Genomic DNA, 20,776 nt, shown 5'->3' with positions numbered 1-20,776 from the left:
ATGACTGCTCTAGTGTGCACAAGTAAGGGGCTGTGGGGTAAGTTGAACACCGAGAGCGTGCTTTGAAGACAGAAGAGGATTGCTCACTGAAACTGGATTCTTTAAAGGGCAGTTGTTTGAGATGAAAAGGAGATCAAGAGGGTAACAATTGTGTTGGGGTGCTTTTGGAGAAGCTGAATGTGTCTACTTTCTCCATCCTCTTGACATCACCACCTTTAGTATTCCAACCACTGAATCAAACAGACATACAAGACAGCACTATGGTTAGTGGTAAGGCTACTCTTTACATAGAATATGCACATGGTTCACTCTCCAATAACTTTAGACCCCCTACGACCAGTGACCACCAAAGCTTCCCATGGGGATTGCTGCTGCTTTTGCTTGCTTAGATAGGTTTGATGTCATTTGATCAGGAATCTTTTGACAGGTGTGGGTGAGACTTTAAAAAAAGATATTTTGAGGCCAGCACATTTCCAAGACACAAAGAAATTGCTGAGCACCTGTATTTTTTTAGTCTCTTCATCAAATGTAGATCTGTAAGGCATTCATGGGCTGAGTATATTCATTAACAAGCGCAAGTTTATCTGAGAATCAATGTACTGAGAGGATAAAGACGTACAAGAGGAAATAGAATGCTCTCCTTGTGCCACTTGGACGAACTTTTCGTAATGCACGTGACTTATAATAACTGAATCTATAAGATGATTTCCATGCCACTAGCTGGCTAAGAAGTCATAGTAAGAATTTTGAGGGTAATTGTTCGAACAAGCATCCCGGTTTTGTAAGTGCCTAATCCCATGATGTAGATAGTGTAAGACTAAGTACTGCAATGTATGCTGCATTGGTAGAGTTTCAAGCACATCTTGATGGTATTCTGAAAAGGTGCTTCAAAGTCCCCCACAACTCTTATATGTTCTGTTAAAGCATGCACAGCAGCATAACGAGTAGCACATTCCTCCGCACCAGGGTGTTGAAATCTCTCTTCGCCACAGAATTTCTGATCTTGACGTCTGCTGGCTGGAGAGGTAAGTAGCTAAAGGCACACAGGAAGAGGCTGCAGTTTTGCAGGCTTTGTCTGATTTTATCTGAAATACAAGCCAGTAAATCTAAAAAGAATTCTAAGAGTGGAGTGACTTATACAGAACTAATTTCCCAACCTAGGATCGGTCAGAATCCATCATCTTTAGGACACTGAATGTAAATAGACTGGAATCTGGAAAGTAATGTCAAACTAGAGTTGAATGGTAGAAAACTATGTTATTGGAATGCATGATCAATGTACTCATGAGTTACTTCTCACTATTGTCAGGGGGTCGTTTCACAGCACTACAGAGAAAATGAATTTATTTATACAACAAGAAACAAAATATACATTATGTGTAGCACACACTGTGAACCATCCTGAGGAGCTTAGCCCTCGTGGAGATGGTTGGACTGAGGATGATGGAGGCTAAGGAACTCCTTGGAGAGATATTGAACACTGATCATGTACCCTAAGACAGGACACTGTCTTCATAGATGCCACAGACCTTTACACTACCTGTATAGGTCACTCATGCTGCTAGCATTGTCCATGTGTTTCATGATCTTCACACTTTTCTCCATACTTTGCAATTTGGGAGGCAGGGGGGGGAAGCACGACTATGACCCTCATCCCTCACACTCAGTCCACCTGCTCCAAAGATCCTCACAATTTCCTTACCATTCCAAGTTGTCTAATAGCTGCCGGAACAATTGTGCTATATGTCACCGAGCCCCCTTCACTTCATCCTATCTGTTGTTCTTCCATACACCCCATACTCGCCACACTGTCCTTTAATTCAAACCTCCTCAAACTGCCCATGTGCTCCAGCCTACTGACACTATATGACCAAACTTCTTCACACAGTCGGTCATTTACCCTGTATTCTCCACACTATCGGTGTACCCAAGCTTCTCCACTGTTTATATACACTGCCAGCTCCAGTGGTACTCACATGGTCTTCGAGTGTGGCTTGTGCTCCTCACACCATCTTTGCTCTTCAAGTTCCTTACACTCTTTTCCCATAATCCCCTGCTTCCAGCCTCTACCCATGTGGACCAGGTCTCTTCCACTTTTAGTCCAGTCCATGGGACTCCTCCTCTTCACACAGTCAGTTCAACTGTAAGAAGCTTCCCATATCATCTTTACCTATTTCCCCAGTTGCAGAAACTCTGAATATGGTCCAAGACGAGCATCATGCCCCCTCGCTTCTGTGGCCACTAAGCCTAGGCGATCCTCCGGCACCCAAAGACAACAAAGAGTCTTGGAGTATGGCTAGACAAATCCCTGATTTTCAACACACAAGTCACCAAAGTGTCAGCAACCTGCTTCGGTCTGATTAGGCAGCTGAAACAAATCCTACCACTCCTCCCTTTTGAAGCAAAACAGGTAGTTATCCAGGGCCTAATCCAGTCTCGTAGACTATAGCAACGCCCTGTACTTGGGGTCCCCAGAATATTGCCTAAACAAACTTCAGCGGATCCAGAACTGCGCTGCACGCACCCTCCTCGGAATTCCCCGTAGAAACTCTATAGGGCCTGTTCTGAAATCCTTGCACTGGCTCCCTGTCAGGGAGAGGATCAAATTCAAGGCCATGTGCATCACCCACCAAGCCTTCTGGAAATAGGGGCCGGCGATCAATCACTCTTTGATCATCCCCTACCATCCCAAAAAAGAACTCCGCTCATCGAAAGCCTTTCTAACTGTTGTCCCACAGATACGAAGAGCCAGAGCAGGAGGTCGCTGCTTTTCCTATAACGCATCCAAGTTATGGAACTCTCTCCCCTCCATCTAAGATCCAACCCTAACCTGCTCACCTTTCGCAAACAACTGAAAACTTTCCTCTTCAACCAAAAAAAATATCTAAATAAAATCACCTCACCAGCGATCCACCCCAGCAGAAGTTTCTTCTACCTACCAGCGCCTGGATGCCTCAGGGTAACTGCTCGCGCTTTATAAAACTCCTTTTCATTTCATTCATTCAGTGTTCTCATGCCCATGTCACACTGTCTGATCTTGTGCAATAACATTGTTAAACAAACTGTAAGTGCACCTCAATCTTTTTAGACTGTCTGTGTGAACCGGGCACCTCAAACTGTTGGTGGTGTGCTGGAATCTCCTTACATTCTCAGTCCATAAGCCCGGATCTGTTGACATGGTTGATGTGCGCCACAGTCCTCACTCTGGCCATCCCTGTGCAAAGGTTCCTCGCTTTCTCTAGTCAAGTGTCTCTGACCCATGGTTAAATATAGTTAGTACGTGTCAAAGTTAGAGCACTGGAGGTCCTCAACTCACTTGCGAGAGTAAACTGAATGAAAACCTACACTCACGTCGACCTCAATGCCCACGTCATTAGCAAGGTCAAGCTTGAAGCAAACTACTTAGTGTTAAACTTCCAATCCCAACACCCCAAAGGTTGTCCAATAGTTTACCTGCTGTTAGGGAGAGGTTCCTAGTATTTCTTCCTTTTTAATTGTTATTGCTTTTCATTCAGCAATCAATCCCTTATTGTTATCATCCGCCCAAACTCGGTTCCAGCGTTATCGTACATGAGGAATCATCTATGCATTATGAAGCATTTATTTTGCAAACTCTGCTTATAAAATCTCGAAGTTTAAACGTGTTGTTCAATAATGCTGGACACCATCATTTCCATAAAGTATAGTGTCCAATAAATCATCTAGAAATTGATGTAATCCAGAATTCCTGTTTCCTTTCAGTCGATTTTCCTCCTTTGATTCTGCAATATTTGCTCGGCAGTTACCACCACAAAATAACTCCATTGTCCTTCCTGACTACTTTCTAGGCTAGGAAGTCAGCTACCGGAGCAATTAAATGTTAGGGCACCAAAAATCAAGCCTGCATAATCTTCAATCTACCTTAGATGCCTTTAATCCAATACCAAACACCCCTTCCCCTATCCCCTGGGTAGCAGTTTTTCCGTCTTTCTCTTCCTCCTTTCGGTGTTTTTCCCTCTCGGAAGAATTTCCTATCAGGAATATTAAGATCTGGTCCCCAAAATTGAATGCTGGTACATCCTCCCTCCCCCGCTTCCCCTCCACCGGCTCAATGTAAGCATTGCTTACAGCACCTTGTGTATCTAAAGCAACTGATTTCATATTCGTGGAGGGATACCTTAAGTTTGTGATTATTTTAGCCCTCATCACAGCATTCCTGCTTTCCTCTCCTTCATAAATATAAGCGCGTGGCCTTTGTCATTGATGCTCTCAGCTTGTCATGATCTGTATTTTTTAGGCTCTGGCATAGTTTCACCTTAGCATCACTATGGCAAAATGTAGTGTCAAGGAAGGATGCCTTTCATTTTGTCTCTACATTCAAAGAGTACATCACACAGCATTATTTTTGAGTGCATATATAGTACAAGGATATTCTTCAATTCAAAACGATTTTGCCTTACTGTGCTTGGTTGCTTTATTTCTCTTAAGTATGTAGCCATCATGAAAAAGTGTCTTTTCTTCAACATTGCACCAGCATTCATTCGCAGACATAAGAAATAATGAACACTATAGCGAGCAAAGCATCAGACAATCAAAGGTTATAAACAACAGTCATACTGTTTGTATCAAAATGCTAAATATTTTTGTTTTGCAGATTTTGACTGTTGCAAGGTGTTGAGCCATACATTAAGTTGATATAACTCGGTTATGAGTGGATTTTGTTCCCATGCTTCGGCAAGTAGAGAGATCTTTTTGTACCCAGGTGCTCAAAACCAGTCGGTGGGAGGAACACATTCTTTAGTATTGGCAAACCGCAGTGATCTTGGATGGGAACGTTTTGTAGACTGTTCTTTGCCTGTGGAGTTACAAGAGTGGTGAAGCGGTTGCCTGTCACAACTTCTGTAAGCAGCCAGGTTTCAAGTCTTCAGAGCGGAGATGCTTCCTTGCTGCCTCCCTGTCACGGTGGTGTCAGGTGGTTGGGTCATGCAAGTAATAGGAATACATAAGTGTATACTTCCTCCCATACCCTTATAAACGAATGACTGATAGACGGGTATGTATGTCGAACCACATCTCTCAGCAGTCTCAGGGCCTAACACAGGAAGTGATTCCCGTGAGAGACTGCCGACAGAGCAGGATTTTAGCTCCTCCTTGTCCTTGACCCAGTACATAACAATCGGGCAGTTTCGAGTTACTGGCCCGTTCGGAGGACTTTTCCTGCAAGCATCCTGCCTTGCTTGAAACTACCGTTGCGCACGCAGAAAGGGCGCGTGTTCCACGATCCTCGTTAGTTTCACTTTCAACCTGCCGCGGCTGGCTGGGACGCGTACCTTTCCTTTCGTCTCCGGCGTTATTACGCCGCTTCCTTCTTTCCTTGTGGGGGCTTGGTATCTGGCTCTCGCCCTCAGTCACACTTCTTGTTCCCCGCTTGCTTGGGTGACGGGAGCAGTATTGGATTTAATTTACATTTTTTAAACTAAGGATTGCTCTTTCTTTGCTCCTGAATAGAAGCTCCTGTGAAGGAATAGAGAGTGGTTTACTTGCATGTTGTACTTTTGATTGAGACATTTTGCTTTGCCCCGTTATGTTAATTATTTATAGAGCGCGCATTCACCGACTGGTTTCTTGGCGCTTGGTCTAGGATAAGCTGAGGCCGTGGTAATCTGTCCTGCACTTTAATTAATCATAGGCTTGAGAAAATAGCCAGGTCTTAAGAAGTATCCTGAATTTCATGAGTTCCGTGCATGCTCTGATATTGGGTGGCAGGGAATTCCAGAAGCCAGGCGCCAACACTGCAAATCTACAGCAACCTTGTCGCTTCAGCTTATAGGCGGGTATGGTTAGCAGGTTCATGTGAGAAGAGCACAGGTTGTGCATGGGTACATATGTTTGAATGAGGTTGTAGATGAATTTGGAGCTTGGGCCATGTAGGGACTTAAAAATCAAGCAGCCCACTTTGAAAGCAGACCGTTGTAGAATGGGTAGCCAATGCAACTTCCTCATAAGGGTGGAAGGTGTGTTCCCACCTGGGTTGCTGAAAGACCAGCCTAGCTTCCTGATTTTGAACCAACTGCAGTCTCTTAATGAGATACAGTGGTATGCCAAAATAAAGTGAATTGGCATAATCAAAGTGGGAGATCACCACGGCTAGAACAGCCTGTATTAGGGCTTTTCTCGTGAGCAGTCTGCTGATTTTCCTAATTTTCCTAAGTCGGTGATGGCAGGTCGAGGTTACTGATGTGATTTGGGTTTTCACTGATAAAGACTTTTTGTTGAGGAAGAAGGATTGTGTGTGGGGGGGGGTGGGAAGGGGGGGGGGGGGTGGAGGGGGGTGTTGGAAGTGTCAAGCTCGTTTGGCCAAAACTGAGGACTCCAGAGGATCTTGGTGCCTCCTAACAGGACTAGTTCTGTTTTAATCTAGGTTGAGTTTCAGCTGGTTGCTATTCATCCAATCCCGGATATGTAGCATGTTAGATTGAAATTCTGATGCAGAGTCAGGGGTATTATTGATTGTAAATATAAGCTGTAAGTCGTCCACATAGTTAAAAGTGCACACCTTCCTCTTTTTTAAGGGACTGAATCAATGGAAGGAGGTAAAGATTGAATAGGTGGGGGGATAGTGAAGAGCCCTGGGGTACTCCACAGGTAACACTCTTTCGGCGCAGTGAAGTTGAATAGACAGACTGATAGCGAGCAGCCCTCCAGAAAAGACTGTATCCATCTGAGGGCTGATCCCTGAAGACCAGTGGCACTGACACGGTTGATTAGGATGTTGTGATCGACCGTGTCAAATGCAGCAGACAGGTACAGCAGTACCAGAGCCTGAGGAGACTCGTTGTCTATTTCGTTCCGAAGAGTGTCCAGGACGGTCAGTATGGCTGTCTCGTTGGAATGAGCTGGGCGAAACCTGCTTGGCGGGGATTGAGTTATTCTGACTGTTCGATGAAGGCACATAGACATCTAGCTACATGAGGTTCAAGTACCGTAGCCAGATACGGAAGCAGCAAATTTGGCTGGTAATTAGTCAGGATCCAAGGGTCAGCCCCAATGTGCTTCAAGAGGGGGACAATAATAGCCTCTTTAAAGGCACTCGGGACAATGCCCTGAGTCAATGGCTCATTTAGAAGAGAGAGTGCAGGCGTAGGAAGTAGAGAGAAACCCTATTTTAGAAATTAGGATGGGCAGCTGTCCATTGGGGATCCTGATTTTACTTTGGACAGGAAGTCTGGGAAGTCCAGCCTGTTGATCACTGGAAACTGCTCCAAGAAGTGGGGGGTTTCCAGTATCGTTGGTGGTGCCCTAGACATAGTGTTCTTTAAAATACTGCCCTTGATCATCTAGAAAAAAGTGTTGAGAGAATTACACAGCGCTTGGGATGGTGTAGGTTTCACTGCGACTCGATAAGGGTTCGAAAGTTCATTAATGATGGCATAAATGTCTTTTGACTTGTTAGAGGAGTTCATGATTTCCGGTTTCCTGGATTTAGCGCAGAAATTCTCCTGGAGGAGAATAGAGATTTCTGGATCTAGTGCCAATTCCACTAGTGTTTTTACACCTGTACTGGACAAGTCTTCCACCTCTGGGACTCGGTAGTAAGCCCATTGTTATGTTGTGAAGCCCTCATAGAGAGCGAAGATAGGGGGATGGGAGATGAGTTAGAGTGTGAATGTGTGAATGGAATTACACCTCGTCTTTTTTCGTACACACAGATCCCTGTGTTACTGAAGTTCCCCGATGCACCCTTGTGAATCAACCTGTCCCTTAGAGTTTCCAGATACGAGCTGCTCTACCCTTTGCAGCTTTTGTTGTTTTAGCCTATTCCCCTTTTCCCCATGGTGCTCCCGCATAAGGAGGTTGATAACTTATACTCCTCTTTGTGGCAATGTTTGAGGGAATAGAAGGACTTGCAGCTTTCCATCATCCCCGCCGGACACCTCAGCAGGTTTGTGGCGATTATCTCCGAGACCTGATACTCCGCCCTCTGCCTGTCTATCTCAGTTAGCAGGCAGCCAGGAGCAGGACTGGTGAAACCCTCACAAACACAGCCATCACTGCATGAACCAGCCGGGCTATAAGGAGCTTTCTCCCAGCTCAGAGTGCAACAAAATCTGCACCAAATGGACCAGAATGGGTTATACGCCGAGCACCAAGAGGCCCAGCCCAGTTTGCGGACCCACTGGAAGACCCCACTTCTGGCCTCACTCCCCTAATGTCCACAGGGTCTGCTGTCAAAGAGGAGTTTACTAAGCCACCATGTCTACAAATCTGTAACCAACACCACTGGTGGTGACTCAGACGGACGAGGCCCGGCAACAATGTGCCACACATAACAGGGCATGGCTTAAAAAAACAAATTCTATTTCCCATTGGTGAATGGTTTTTTTTGTTTGTTCTGTTTGTGTTACTATTTTGTAAGAGAATGTAATATGTTTTAATTTGTTGTTTTTGTAATGGCATCACTGCTGTGCTTAGCTTAACTTACGAGGTAATAGAACATTGGGCCGCCACTAAAAGGCTGGCTTGGTAGTTGGAAAGAGTGGGCTGAGCAGAAATGATGCCACTCCCGATTCACAGTTCCACTAAATAACCTTTTACCTACAAGCATGCTTAACCCCTTAACTGTTTTTTGTGGTTGATCTGTTTATTTAGCTTTCATATGTATAGAAACATTAGAATATCAGGACACAGTGAATCACAGTACAAGTGCAATCCAGTTCTGGAACGGAGCTTGGCTTTGCTGTGATACAATGCGACAGTAATGTCTGTCAAGGGCCGAGTGTTTCCAGGCAAGAGCAATACCAAACAGGGTGTACTGTGGTTAAATGGCAAAGATGCATCCAATTTGCTTATGTAATGTACTGCAATCCAGACCAGAATACCGTATTGTAATGACATCAGTGCATATCAACTTTTGCAATGTACAATAGGGTATAGAAAAGGGAAGGAATGTGATGCAACCACAAACAGTCCTGACCCGACCCCAGTAACCCACAATCAGTCCAAAAATGGCAATCAACCCAGTATTCAACTAGCAGTACATAAAATGACATTACTGATCGCAGCATCATGGGTTATCGGGTGTTCCTCTACAGGTGTAAGCAGTGGGTGGCTGTTTCTTGCGTCTCCACATCACCCTGTAGGTCGGCCAGAATGGTGTTCCAATTAGAGGAAATGAAGTATTTGTGGAGGCCTAGGTAACCTGTTGACTGTTAGAGCTGCACCCTGGTGTTAAGTACTTTTTGGATGTTCAGGAGTAGCTCATGTTTAACCTTTCCTAACACCCCCCCCACCACCCTCTAAAGTATCCACGTCACATTCCCGTCCTTTCTTCCCCAACATCCTGGGGATTCCAAAGTTACCCACGTTTTGTAGAGTCCTCTGGAAGAAGCCAAGAAAATGCTCAAAGCGTAGGTTTTTATGGGGAAAAGAGGAAAAAAGTGCTGTGCAAGAAAGCACATTTTCTTTTAAAAATGGAATTAACAAAAAGTATGTTGCGTTAGGATCTCCATCTTCCCAGCTTAGAGGAACAAAAGAGATGCAATAATAATAAAAACATTTTTTTTTAAATCATCACGGTTTTTGCATATTTAGGTTTCGCCTGAGACAATGCATGCCTGCCACTTGCAAGACATTTTGTTAGCTCACAAGGAACTCAGAGTGAGCCAATTGCTTACAATTGGTTGGCTTCATCAGCACTCATTTCCTAGCTCCTCTTGGTCAGCTGGTTCCAGCTTCACTTTCTCTTTGTGTTTGTTCCTCCCTTGGAGCTTGGCCCAAGTACTGCTTCCTTGTTGTACAGTGTCCTTCCGCTGCTCATGCATTCTCAGTAATCTTTGCTTGCCTGTTCATTGCTGCTTGCCATCGTTGTTGCTTGCCCTGCCCCTCACAATGTTGCTGTTGCTCCGTCCCTTCTGCTCCCTCCCGCGTTGTGTTGCTCCTTCCGTCCTTCCCACCCCCTCCTGTGTTGAGTTGCTTCTCTGGTCCTTTCCCAATCCCTCTTGTTTCGATTCTCCGGAGTTCTTAGCACTCTCCCTCCTTCCTCCAGCTGTATCTTGTGTTGTTTGTCCCCTCAAACTCTCCTACCAATGACCGCGTGGCCCTGCCCCATCTGCCATAACAAAGAAAGTGCTCTGACATGGCCAGCACCGGGTGAGTCATAGCAATTTTTTATGAGTTTATATTTTTGGATTTTATTTTATTTAAGCTGCGGTTCGCTGTCAAGTTGTTGCTTGTTTAATTTGTGTGACCATTAACGCCATAACTTGCTCGTTAGTAGTCAGATAGTATAACTCTCTTAATTTGGAGTGCAGTCTGTTAATAATCTCGGCACCAACTCCTTTCCAAATTGAATCCTTTGTTTCGTTTTCACCAAACGTTGTACTTGAGATGCTGCATGGGTCTTCTGCATTTCGTTTGCGCACCTTTAGGATTACTGGGTAGTCAGCTGGCTTCTATGTTACACATCTTTTTCTCTTTTCCAGGCTTCTTTCTCTGCCCTCTTATTCCTTCATCTCTCTCTCTTTCTTCCTCTAACACTCTTGTTTATCTTTCCCTCTCTCTTTCTTGCCCTCTTGTCTTCTCACTCTTTCTATAAATTGTTCTAATTTAGCTAACATCTATGTGCCCCCCTTAAAGTCCCCCCGTCATATGTTCCGTCTTTCTTTTCTTTCTACTTTTAATTTCTAGCATTACCTAACCTTTTAGTTCTCACACGTTCCCTTTTTCACCTTAATAAACATCTGTTGACATTTTGTTTCTCAGTCAGTTTTTACTTTCTTCCCTTCACTCCTTAGATTTTTCACCCTGGTTTCCATGTATTTTCCTCAATTTTCATTTCTCTCCCTTTTGCAATTCCTCTGTCGTCCTTTCTCTTCTTCCTCTTTCTATGTTCTATCTCTTTCCACTCTTCCTCTCGCCATTTCCCCCTCCTAGTTTTCTTTTCCTCTTTGCAGCTCTTTTTTTCCTGTCTCTTCTGCTGTTTCTGTAAAATTCATCCAAACACTCATTCGCTATTTCTTTTAATCTCTCCTGTGGTCACTCTCATTCTAACACGTACCATCTATCTATTCCTGCTCTCTCATTTTCACTCATTCTCTCTCTGGCTTCCTCTATCTCTCTCTCAAGCACACACACAACGTCTTGCTCTTTATTTCTCTCGTTTCTCTTTTATGTCAACATTTGTCCTTCCTTTGAGTATCATTCTTTATATTCTATTGCTCTCCTCTCTTTCTAACTCAGTCTGTCTTTCTCACAGTCTTTCTGCTCCACTGTCTGGAGTTCATCCAGCACTTTATGCACAAAGTATCTATCACGCTCTGTCTTCCTGTCTATCTAATCTGTGCAGCTCTCACCCATCTATCCGCCATGTCACATAATTCCACTACACAAATCCACTCCACACCACAACTAACAATTCCAATCCAACCACAATTCCACACCAAACAACATACATCCACTCCAAAACAAAACAGATTGGTAAAAAACAATTATTTACAACGCCAAAAGCTCTAACTCTCGTACATGCAAGACCTATTGGCATTGCCAATGCTCGTTTTATTGGTGCAGGAAAGAAGATATGTCCCTGGAGGCAATCTGAGCAGAATTTTAGGAACCCACCAGCACTTGGATAGAGAAAGGACTTTAGCTTGGCCATAGATATCAAGAATACCCTCTTGTCACATGCAGCAGCACTATATCTTATTTGTGACACAATGCTGACAAATCCTACAATTATCACAGACAGCAGAGATAATCTTTGTTTAGCTGAATGTTCACGGAGTGCAGGCAGTATACCCATCTCCGTTCGTCACAGAGAAGTGTGCAGGTGTACTGTACTGTACGGCAGCATGCTTACTACCTATATGGGGGGGGCAGTGAAGTGCTTACCTATATGGGAAGCAAGCTGCGTGCCCACTATGTTTGTATAGTTGTCTGCATACATTCGCCCTCAATAACTGATGCAGGGAGCTTACTTTTGAGGTACAAGAATCTAGTGAAGCTCAACTAGGGCAACTCTGTTCAGACACAAAAAACAAAGGGACAGGTAGAAATGAATGCGGGGGGAGGACGAACTTTCATATGGTGAAAGTGATTTGTGTAACACTGGACACATGGTAATGTATTCTAAGAACAAAAAATCAAGGTAAAAAGGAAACATCTTTTCTCATGACAAAGAAACAGCAACCAGGCCAACAGAAACTAGATCATAAACCGCATACCATAGACCAGAAAGAAGTCTCAAACACTGCACTAGCAAGATACTAATCATGGAACCAGTTAGGATGTTTGGGTTATAAGATCCATATCCCCTTTGTGACAACAATGCCATGGATAACAGGGGTTAGGTGGAGAACTGGAAGACCGGGTTCTCTCTGTAGAGAGCCGTGTACGGATAAACTCCTGGCATAAATCTCACTAGCATGGGTTACACTTAAGATTTGCAATATCAGTTTCCTCTTTCCAATCTCCTACAACCACCACTACAGGGAAAATGTTAACCCCACATATCACAGCAGCGTTCATTCTAGCCAGGGAAAGGTTGAAGGTGTCCATTCCACCAGGAAGACACACATAGCCTTCGCTGGAGTTCAACTGATAGGCTAATAAGGGGTATCTCGTATCCAGCAAAGCAACACACAGTCAAGCAGGACCGCAAAGGATGCTCAGCATCTCCCCCCCACCCCACCCCCCACCCCCCCCCCCCCCGAAAGAGCGGGAGGGATGCCCAGCTTAAATGGCGCTACCTTCTGTAAGGTCTTCGATGGCTTTTCTTACTCCCCTGTCAAACGCTCGTGCATCGGCAGGACTTTGAAACGTGAGCCCAAACTTCCTGTTGTCGACCTTCCAGTGATGAAAAGTTGGAGTTGCTTTGGTGTAGGTGAGGTCCTTCTTTAAATAGCATTCCAATACCACCTGGAATGTAGAAACAAAAATGTAAGGAGAAGTGCGTCCTAGACTTCCAGTAAACATGATCAGGTCGGTGACCTGAAGGCACTGAACAGAAATTGAATATATTTACACACACATACATACACGTTATGCATTAATGCGCGAGATATTGCAAACATCATTGGAGATAATTAGTCTTCAAAGAACATGAACCATAGCACAACCTAAAAACCTGTTGAACAAAAGCTTACAGAGGCAAATTAACACTGCTTCATGCTTAACAAACAAAAAATAGTTTCCAAGGAAGAAAGTAAGAGATGCGATATTGTGATATGGGAAGAGAGAAAAAGAACAGAGATGCAACAGCTAAAAAGAGCTGGCTTTAGCAGAGTGAAGGATCTCCGCCTCCGTAACCTTAAAATATGAAGTTTTCAGCATTTACGAAAAAGAAGCAGACCTATTCGACATCTCTGCAAGGATCACATCTCTCTGGCAGGCAACAACCACTCTGAGGGATCTCACACCCACTCATCACTTCAGCCTCCCTTCTTCACTCCCCTTGCCAGAGTTCGGAAGACACACAATAATAACTTGTAATGGTCTGGCTTGACAGCGCAGCTGTCGCCAAACAATGATATGTTCATCACTTGAGAGGGGCTTTGACTCCACCCACACGATACCACAAAAAAGTGCCTGACCTCCACCAGCTGTGATTAGTTTATTTATCCAACTGCCTAAATTCGAACTTTCATGGGCACACGCAACATGTGTTTCTGTGGCAGCAGCACAGATAATAAATAGGAGGGCAGCCCTTTACCTACATGGATTTTCAGGTCTGGTTTGACAGTGAAACTGTCACCTGACCTTTTTACCTACAACAATTTTGCCCTATAATCCTTTGCTTCCACACAAATACATATCTATTCTACTTGCAGTGCTTCACATTACCAGAGAACATTCCTTTAAAGCCAGACCTATTGGGATTGCCAAAGGTCAATTTTAATAAAGCACTTCATGCACTGTAAACAGATGTTACTAGTCCCTAAGTTACGCTAACAAATTTACCAACCGTTGGAAGGATGGAGGATGATTAGGCCTGTCAGGACTCGCACTTGTTATCTGTCAATCACCACCTTGTCATAGAGTTGAAAGTTCAACTCACTGACCTATCCTTTCAACACAATGACAGAAGGTTTCACAGAAAGAAGAGTACAGCGTTAACCCCTTCCATGCTGATGACAAACCCCAGCCGTCATGCACTACGGTGCTCGTGTGCTGACGACGGCTGGGGTTCGTCACGGCCCACCCCTGTTCGTGCTGTTTACAGCACACCAGGGGAATCGCGGCCGCATGGAAGTGGTTAAAGTACCCATGTGTATAGATATATAAAAAAAGATATACTGTTTTGTTGAATATGCCACTGCACTCTAATCACTGTTTATCCAGGGTGTTAAAACAAGGGGATACATGCACATGAACGGACAATAAAATAATCTCATACTCTGGTTAGAAATAAAACAAATGTGAGTCTACCATCAAGATAGTGAGTCTTGTCTGTCAAGCCACTGCAGAAGGTTGAAAGGATTGAGGATGGGAGTTCTCGAGCACATGAGAGCACTCCTTATTACACTGTGAACAATTTTGAGGAATTTCGAGAAAAAAAATGTTTTTGTTTTTTAGTCTCATGTCTGTTAAATTCCTCTTAGATCTATACAAAGAAGACAAGATGTTGCCAATGAAGAACAAGCATTTGCAATGCAATAGGTCTCGCATTTCCAAGAGTTACAGCTATTGACGTTGTAAATGACAATGTGTTTTGCCTATGTGTTTTGGTTTGGAGTGTAGTGGACGCACATGTGGTGTGGAGTGGAATTATGTGGGTTGTATTGTAATTGTTACTTGTGGTATGATATGTAGATGTGTTGTGTGTAATGGAGACACAAGCACCGGAGACCAGCTCCAGGGAGACATGTTTCAGATAAAACCTTATTTTAAGCTGGGGAACCAGGTTCGAGTCTGGTGTTGGCACAAACATCCTCTGATTCTGTGTAAATCACTTAAACTCCCTGTGCCTAAAAATTTATGTGTCCGTCTGTAATGCAACTGGTGATCATGTAAGGCGCTCAGATACCTTCAGGTCATGTTTATGCTATATAAAATTGTATATATATATATATTATATATATTATATATATATATATATATATATATATATATATATATATATATATATATATATATATATATATATATATATATATAAAATGTTAAATTTTCCACATTTAATACATTTTGCATCATTGACATAATCAAATGCGAGATGAATCACGGGACACGTAGAACACCATACCACTGAGCGCCAAGCTGTCATGCACCGACTTATACCGATTATACTACCCGCACGTAACAACAGAGATCACCGTGCAGTTCTCATACCAAACAGAGCTGCGCCAACAGCACCGATAGTTTGGCTTGTCGCAAAAACGAAAACTCCCTAGGCACACTGTGTCCCACATCCAGAAACTCGCTGTCACCTCCGTCATTAATTACACTTCCAAACCACTGTACTACAATGGCGGGGAGTCTTCCCTCATACTAAGATGTAATTATCTTTGGAACCGTTATGAGCATTAACAAGCATCTAACAATTCCGGGAGTGAGACTTGGGGTGGGGTGAAGGCTGTTCAACAGCAAATAGAACAGACTAAGTCTGTTGTGACGTACAGCAACATCCAGTATCATTGCCTGCGTCGTGACAGTTACAGTGCCATAATACAGGGCGCGAGCGTGTGTTTGCACGTTTGCTGTGCTACTCCTTGGAATATATTTCATATAGTAACCTTGAACCCCAATGTGCACTCTTAAATGGTCTTCCACTCCTTTGTGGCAGTCATGGTAGTGCTGAATCTATCAGTGTCGAGTACATTAATGCTTTGGTTACTACCCCTGACACCGCTTTGTTTTATCTCCTACTTTGCTTGTGGCCCCTGAATACTGGGCTTAATGTACTATTTTTGTCTTCTCAACATTTAGTAAGTTATGGCCATATAAGTGACGTGTTGTATATGAGAGTGCATGGGCCACCACTGAGTTGCAGATTATTTTAGTAGACTGATTGGGAGACAGTTGTGCTTTAAAGCTCAGGGTACAGGACGCCATTGTGCACCCCAAATACATCATGTCCCTGAGAAAGGATTGGATACTTTACATAGCGTGTGGCGATTCAGTATTTTTGCACTTGCACATGGTTGTGGAGTGGAATTGCTGTACCTTTCTTAGTGTGAGGTAGAGAAGGCAATACTTTAACACATAAGTAAGTCTGACGATCGCACAGCAGAACAGACTCTTCCTTAAACGTGCTTAACTCGTAGGCATACATATCCCTGCGAAGAATAGAAGCTTTATCTTATAGTGTTCCCCCGGACTCTTCACATGCCAGTAGAGGTCTCAGGTCAACCTGGAAAATTAGCGCTGCGTGTGCCTGAAACACTTGTTCCACTGCCTGAAACAGTAGTTTAATTACCGCCATTGTAAAAATCTTTATAGTGCGGGCATCAGTCCAGTGGCGTCACAACCAGAGCTGCTGACTCTGGAGCTGGGCAATCCTGTTCGAGTCTCGGAGCAGCTTAACATCCTGTGAATCTGGGTGAATCACAATATTCATGTTTTTAAAAAGGCAATTACTGAAGGCCATCATCCGATCCCAAACCTAAAATGCCTACATCTGCTAAAAGCAGCATCACGGAGAACGGAACACCATATGGCGTAACAGCTAGAGCTGCTGACTTTGGAGCGGAGGAGCGGGGTTTGAGTCTCCAGTCGACTCAACATCCAATTGTGGGAGAATCGCTCGATTTGCCACGCAAAATGTAAAAAAATAGTTTCAGTGGCCATATGGAAAGCGCTCCCATAAGTTATAAGCCACTGCAAACAAGAATTGGCCAATGAAAGAAAATATGCTACAGCCAATAAAATTGGAGCTAAAGTAAGTGGACTGCACAGGAACCAATGAAAAACCAGTAAAGAGAGTAGGCGGGACAAACTTTTTGGAGGCCAACCTAAGAAAAGGCACATCCCCCTTAAAATGAGCCCCAAACCAAGCAAATATCCTACTAGAAAAAGCCCAACTGACTGGTGGAGATCAAAAAGTGCAAAAAGACTAATAAAAAAATACAAGCAACTGACGGGAGCCATGGTGGGGGAGGCAACAGTAACACAACTGTGACATTAGGAGGAGATTGCTAGATTTGAATGAAAAGAGTTTAGGGTGCTGAAGCTAAACAGGCAAACAGTAAGAGCAGGAAACCAAGAAAAAAAGTCACCCAAAGAACAGATAAAGAACCATCGCGGAATGAGATAATACTAAGTCCTTGCTCTGTGGGAGGAACAGAAGAGAGAAAGGAGGGACAAAGAGGCAGGAGTGAGCTCTAGCATGCAAGACATTTTAAAGGACACTGACATAGACAAATGAAAAGCACTGGTAAGAAATGGGATGGACTTGAAGAACACAGACCGAACACAGCAGGTCTCGAAGAGACAGCGCATGCTCTTATCTAGTTCGACCTAAAAAATACTCCAAATCAAAATAGTTCCAAAAGGACAGCGCAAACAGAAAATGCATTCTCAAAGTCAATAAGTCTGACTTTGGCAAGCCTGCATTTTTTTTATTACAGGCCCATGGGCCATAGCAAAAATAATTAATACATCAAAGAAAAGCAAAAAGAGTGCTTGGACCAGCTGTTTACTGGAGAGAACTACTTTTTAGGTGGCTGTGTGGATTGTCAGTCTCAGTGCATTAGTGCCAATGGCTGAAGTAGGATGATGCACTCACTGTATGTTGTGGCAGGTGAAAGCAAACTGTGAATGACTGGAACAGTCCAATTACATAAAGAAGACTGAGCCAGACACCATTTACTTATATGTGTATGTATTTTTATTTATGGGGTCTTCTGAAGCCATGAAGCTGGCTACCGAGCTATAGCTGTCTCTAGGTCAAATCTAGAAAGGCAGGTACATATGGCTGCCACATATATACTTGGATCGCATCTGCTAAAAATATTTTCCATCTTACTCTTTTTCTCTATGATCTATTCTCTACTACCCATTTTGACTTGCATCCATAATAATACTGCACACCATTCATGAATTATAATATTAAATAGTAACCTTCAGATTTGCTTGAATTTGTAATATTAATAGTACATTTACATTTCAGATGTTATGTTGATGTCCATTCCCCCCAAACAAATTCGCTAGCTTGCGTTGGTGTCTGAAACATCATGGCATGGTACCACTAACACATGACATGGTACCACTAACAAAACAGAAATATTTAGTATTATCTGTGTATCTTCAGATACAGCTAAAACTTCAGCAAGGCTTCATCGGAGCTTAGTTACAATCACCAATGCAGAACCAGGTAAGTTCAATGAGAAACTATAGCCACATGCACTGAACAACGTCAGCCTGTATACATTTATGCCCAGTATTTCAATTTTACTTTTGCTACAAACACACTTAATAGTTCACCAAATACATTTATGTCTACAGTATGAAACTAAGCGGTTAACTAAAATCTATCTGGGCTCTGCTGGGATCTCGCCTACTCTCCTCTTTGGCAGAACCATGGTTCAACTCTGCCTGATTGCTCTTTTTGGCATCCCCAAATTAGCAGAGGATAAATCCATTAAATCCAATCTGTGAGCACAGGGGTCCAATGGGCTGTGGAAGTGATGAACATTACATCCAATTCTGACCTGAACACATGCTTAACTTTTATAGATCTGTAAAAATCCCTCAGATTAATGTCTCATCAATACATCGCAGTATTTGCTGATAATATACCTGCCTCTTCTTTTATCCCCTTCAACTACATACCTCTAAGTGACTGACAACACGAAGGAACTAACACACATTTCAAGTTTACCCTTCCAATCATACACTCCAAAATATGGCCAAGAGGGGGACTCTAATATGTGGTTTAGTACAAAACTAATTTCATGAATACCAAATCTGTTAGTGAAAAATACACTGAAATACTGAATTACCACAATGGTGAAAAGAAATAAAATGTGAACCACCTCACAGATTTGGTATCTAATCCCATGTCCAGAAGATAAATAAAAAATGTTTTAAACACTTCCCCACAAACTTCCAACAGTTCATAAAACTCGGGGGATTGGGAAGCTGGGTTTAAGAACAAGCATTTGCAATGCAATAGGTCTCGCATTAGGAAAGTTTGAGCTATTGGTATTGTAAATGTCAAATTTTTTATTTATGTGTTGGTTTTGAAAATAGCTCAATTAATAGCTTTGTCATTTACAATGCCAATAGTTTTAACTTTCACAAATGTGACACCTATAGCATTTATAATGCAATATGTGTTGTATTTACGCGACTTAGATATATTGATATTACAAATAACAATGGCTTTTAATTTTTTTTAATAATTAAATAAAAGTTATTGTAATTTATAATGGCAATAGCTTAAACTTTTGTAAATAACTTTTGTGAAGATGTTCAGTGTATTTTATTGTGACGAAAATCCAAGAACAGAAGTGAAATATTAACATCTTTTTGTGACATTTGTAATAAAGCTTGAAACATTGAGAGAACATATTTGAACCAGTTGTTGTTGAATGGTTGCACAGATTGATGCTGTGGTGGCGTGGAGTGATGTGGTGGTGACGAGTGATGCTGTGGAGTTCAGTGATGCTGTGGTAGTGCATAGTGATGTTGTGGTGCCCCTGAGTGATGGTGTGGTGGTGCTGAGTGATGCTGTGGTGATGCAATAGATAGATAGAGTGCGATCGATAGATAGAGTGAGTGTGATAGATAGAGTGTGGAGGTGCTCGGACTTAACAACATAACACAACAAGGCAGAGGTGGAGAAGGGTACAAGGCGGAGGGGGAGAAAGGTGCAAGGGGGAGGCCGAGAAGGGTGCAAGAGGGAGGCCGAGAAGGGTGCAAGAGGGAGGCCGAGAAGGGTGCAAGGGGGAGGCCGAGAAGGGTGCAAGGGGGAGGCCGAGAAGGGTGCAAGGGGGAGGCCGAGAAGGGTGCAAGGGGGAGGCCGAGAAGGGTGCAAGGGGGAGGCCGAGAAGGGTGCAAGGGGGAGGCCGAGAAGGGTGCAAGGGGGAGGCCAAGAAGAGTGCAAGGCAGAGGGCCAGAAGAGTGCAAGGCAGAGGGGAGAAGGGTGTAGGTAGAAAAGGGTGCACAGGTGGATATGGAGAAGGGTACAAAGGGGAGGAGGAGAAGGGTACAAAGGGGAGGAGGAGAAGGGTACAAAGGGGAGGGGGAGAAGAGTGCAAGGGGTAGGGGGAGAAGGGTGCAAGGGGTAGGGAGAGAAGGGTGCAAGGGGGAGAAGGGTGCAAGGGGTAGGGGGAGAAGGGTGCAAGGGGTAGGGGGAGAAGGGTGCAAGGGGTAGGGGGAGAAGGGTGCAAGGGGGAGGGCGAAAAGGGTGCAAGGGGGAGGGCGAAAAGGGTGCAAGGGGGAGGGCGAAAAGGGTGCAAGGCAGAGGGGAGAAGGGTGCAAGGCAGAGGGGAGAAGGGTGCAAGGCAGAGGGGAGAAGGGTGCAAGGCAGAGGGGAGAAGAGTGCAAGGCAGAGGGGAGAAGAGTGCAAGGCAGAGGGGAGAAGGGTGCAAGGGGGAGGGTGAGAAGGGTGCAAGGCAGATAGGAGAAGGGTGCAAGGCAGATAGGAGAAGGGTGCAAGGGGAGGGTGAGAAGGGTGCAAGGGGAGGGTGAGAAGGGTGTAAGGGAAAATGGGAATAATGTACTAGGAGGCAAATATTTGGTTCAGTATTTAAAGATGTGGCTTAACGGCTAGAGCAGCTGACTTACAAGCTGGGGAACCAGGTTCGAGTCTGGTGGGAGGCTCAAGCACCCTGTGATTTTGGGCAAATCCTTTAACCTC

At 43.8% G+C, this 20,776-nt stretch overlaps 1 protein-coding gene across 1 annotated transcript in view; it reads right to left on the bottom strand.

Moving 5' to 3' along the window:
• SPRED2 (sprouty related EVH1 domain containing 2) overlaps positions 1–20,776 on the bottom strand; it is a 295,818-nt gene that overhangs the window by 115,781 nt on the left and 159,261 nt on the right. Inside the window, exon 3 of the mRNA XM_086927590.1 lies at positions 12,723–12,891. Within this exon, the coding sequence (XP_086783716.1) occupies positions 12,723–12,891 (169 nt within the window). The remainder of the gene's footprint in view (positions 1–12,722; positions 12,892–20,776) is intronic.

Source organism: Lissotriton vulgaris, chromosome 6 (assembly GCF_964263255.1).
Source record: "Lissotriton vulgaris chromosome 6, aLisVul1.2, whole genome shotgun sequence".
Taxonomy (NCBI): Eukaryota; Metazoa; Chordata; class Amphibia; order Caudata; family Salamandridae; genus Lissotriton; species Lissotriton vulgaris.
This window is presented reverse-complemented; position numbering and strand designations above follow the sequence as displayed.